The sequence below is a fragment of the Cornus florida genome, unplaced genomic scaffold (assembly GCF_030987335.1).
Source record: "Cornus florida cultivar Cherokee Brave unplaced genomic scaffold, ASM3098733v1 CherokeeBrave_3.0.0_Hap2_Chr08, whole genome shotgun sequence".
Lineage (NCBI taxonomy): Eukaryota > Viridiplantae > Streptophyta > Magnoliopsida > Cornales > Cornaceae > Cornus > Cornus florida.
Genome location: NW_026775578.1, coordinates 87,488,298 through 87,491,034, shown reverse-complemented (window position 1 = coordinate 87,491,034; position 2,737 = coordinate 87,488,298). Strand labels below are relative to the sequence as shown.

Genomic DNA, 2,737 nt, shown 5'->3' with positions numbered 1-2,737 from the left:
AGTTATTTCTCTTGTAAAATCTGTAGCACAATTCTTAAATGCTTTTCATGTTCATCTGCATTCTGAGAATATATCAAAATATCATCGATGAAGACAATAACAAAAGAGTCAACATACAGATGAAACACTCGATTCATTAAATCCATAAACACTGCTAGAGCATTGGTTAACCCAAAAGGCATTACCAAAAACTCATAATGACTATATCGAGTTCGGAAAGCAGTTTTAGAAATGTCACTATCCTTTACTTTCAACTAGTGATATCCTGACCTCAAGTCAATCTTAGAAAACATATTTGCCCCTTGCAACTGATCAAACAGATCATCAATTCGTGGTAATGGATACTTGTTTCTGAGGGTTACTTTATTTAACTGTCTGTAGTCAATGCATAACCGCATAGTACAATCCTTCTTCTTAACAAATAACACCGGTGCACCCCACAGTGAAATACTAGGTTAAATGAAGCCCTTATCCAATACATCTTGCAACTGTACTTTCAACTCTTTTAATTCTGTCGGTGCCATTCGATACGGAGTAATATAAATTGGAACTGTTCCCGGTACCAACTTAATGGTAAAATCTACCTCTCTGTCCACTAGCAACCCCGACAATTCTTCTAGAAACACATCTGTGAATTCCCTTACCACTGGTACATCTTCTACTTTCACATCTTTATTTTCAATGTCAACCGTATATGCCAAGTAACCCTGACACCCTTTCTTCAACAACTTTCTGGTTTGTATAGCTGAGATGAGACAATTTGGAATAACATTTCTTTCTCCGATAAATATGAATTCTGGCTCCCCTGGTATCTAAAATATAACTTCTTTCCAGAAACAATCTATTGAAGTATGATACGCAGATAGCCAATTCATACTCAAAATGATATCAAAATCTGGTATGCTCAATGGTATCAAATTCACTTTTAACTGTCTATCTTCCATTTGCAACACACAATCCCGATACTCATTTGCAACCATTACCACTTCCCTCATTGGTGTAGAAATAAATAATTTACTATCTAATGATGAAAGTGGTCTACCTAAATGCATAGCAATAGACAATGCAACAAATGAATATGTGAAGCCAGGATCAATAAGCACAATAACATTTCTATCCAAAATAGAAAGTGTACCTGTCACCACTTCTGGTGTTGCTTGAGCATCCTGAAGTGTCATAGCAAACACTCTTCCCTGGGCTTGTGAACCACTTGTAACACCCTTACCTCCTCTTGACGAGCTCCCTAGTGCAAAACCTCTACCAGAACCAGCAACACTACCCACTGAGGTCACTCCTGTTAACATAGGACAGTCTCTCTTCCGATGACCCAGTTGATGGCAATAATAGCATTCTTCTGCTTTCAACACGGGACAATCCTTCTTCTGGTGACCTTCCCTTCTGCACTGAAAACAACCCCCGCCAGTACCACGTCCTCTAAAGTTACCTTGTTGTACAGATTGTTGTTCGGAAAACCCTTGACCTCTTCCAATACCTGTTGTCTGCCCTTGAGATTCACTACCCCTTCCCTTTCCATACAGCGACCTTTGACTTTTCTGACTTGAAATTCCTTCACCTCCTCTTGATTATGATCGCTCAGATCTATTTCTTTTGTATTGTTCCCTTCTTTCTTGCAATTCTTTCACATCCCTTTCGGCAATCATGGCTTTATTCACAAGTTTATTGTAATTTGTTTCCTCAAAAATTGAAACTCTGGACTTAATAGCAGCCTCTAACCCATCTTGGAATTTTGTACATTTATTTTCTTCATTCTATACAAACTTAGATGCAAACATCGATAAAGCTGTAAACTTAACTTTATAATCGGCTACAGACATTCTTTCTTGTTTTAGGAGAATAAACTCCCGTTCCTTCTCTTTTCTGTACAATAGAAGGAAATATTTCTCATAAAAAACTTTAACAAATGGATTCCAGAATATCACCTCTTTTTCTCCTACAGTAAGCAATAAATGTTTTGTTATGTCCCACCAATAAGTAGCTTCATTTTTTAACATAAATGTAGCTAAGTTTACTTTCTGGTCTTCTGCTGCACCCATTACTGTAAATATTGATTCCATTCTTCTTACCCACCCCTCTGCTTCTTCTGGTTTGGTAATACCTAAAAATTTTGGAGGTGTTATCCGAGCCTTTCTTTCATTTCTGTTACCTCTCTAACCGTTCTTGCATTCTGATTTGACTTGTCATAAATTGTTTATTTTGTTCTACCAAGTCTATTATAGCCTTCTCCATTTGCTGCGTACCAGTTAACTGCTCCTGTTCTATTCCTTTATCACCCTGAATAGATTGTTCTACTTCAGCCTCAATAGGAACATAAGAGGCTTCTTCCTCGATTCTATGATAACCACTTCTTCCTTCCATAACTTTTTATCTGCAATGAATCTCAAATATAACAAAATATATATATGATACATAATCACCACATATATTTGTTATTATAATATCAAGTCAAATAAATGACTTTACGACACACTTCCTACTGCCACTGCCAGTCTAGACTCTTACTACCTCCAGAACCTAGAAAACCTGGGCTCTGATACCAAAAGTTCACACACCCCAACCCAATTTACACTACTAAATAAATTGAATAATTGGAATGTATCTAACCATCTACATTAACTTCATACATACATAACGTCATCATATATCAGAGTACCTGCTTAAAAGTTTACAATTAAAACCAAACTATATGCCATTATGCAATTCCAACAAACCTAAAACA

General features: G+C 36.6%; 1 protein-coding gene across 1 annotated transcript; it reads right to left on the bottom strand.

Annotated features, from left to right (window-relative positions):
- Positions 1–455: 455 nt before the first annotated feature.
- LOC132270571 (uncharacterized) lies at positions 456–2,376 on the bottom strand. The gene is made up of 3 exons (XM_059771750.1): positions 2,224–2,376; positions 924–1,526; positions 456–812 (listed from the first exon to the last, which is right to left on the bottom strand). The coding sequence occupies exons 1-3, from the start codon at positions 2,374–2,376 to the stop codon at positions 456–458; spliced, it is 1,113 nt and encodes a 370-aa protein (XP_059627733.1).
- Between the last annotated feature and the right edge of the window lie 361 nt (positions 2,377–2,737).

Excerpts from the sequence above, each read along its gene's own strand:
- LOC132270571 (XM_059771750.1), bottom strand. The coding sequence starts at position 2,376 with ATGGAAGGAAGAAGTGGTTATCATAGAATCGAGGAAGAAGCCTCTTAT. Across the intron at positions 1,527-2,223 it reads AGAAGGCTATAATAGACTTG|GGAAGGGGTAGTGAATCTCA; the intron begins GTAGAACAAAAT and ends CTGTATGGAAAG. Across the intron at positions 813-923 it reads TGGAAGATAGACAGTTAAAA|ATACCAGGGGAGCCAGAATT; the intron begins GTGAATTTGATA and ends GTTATATTTTAG.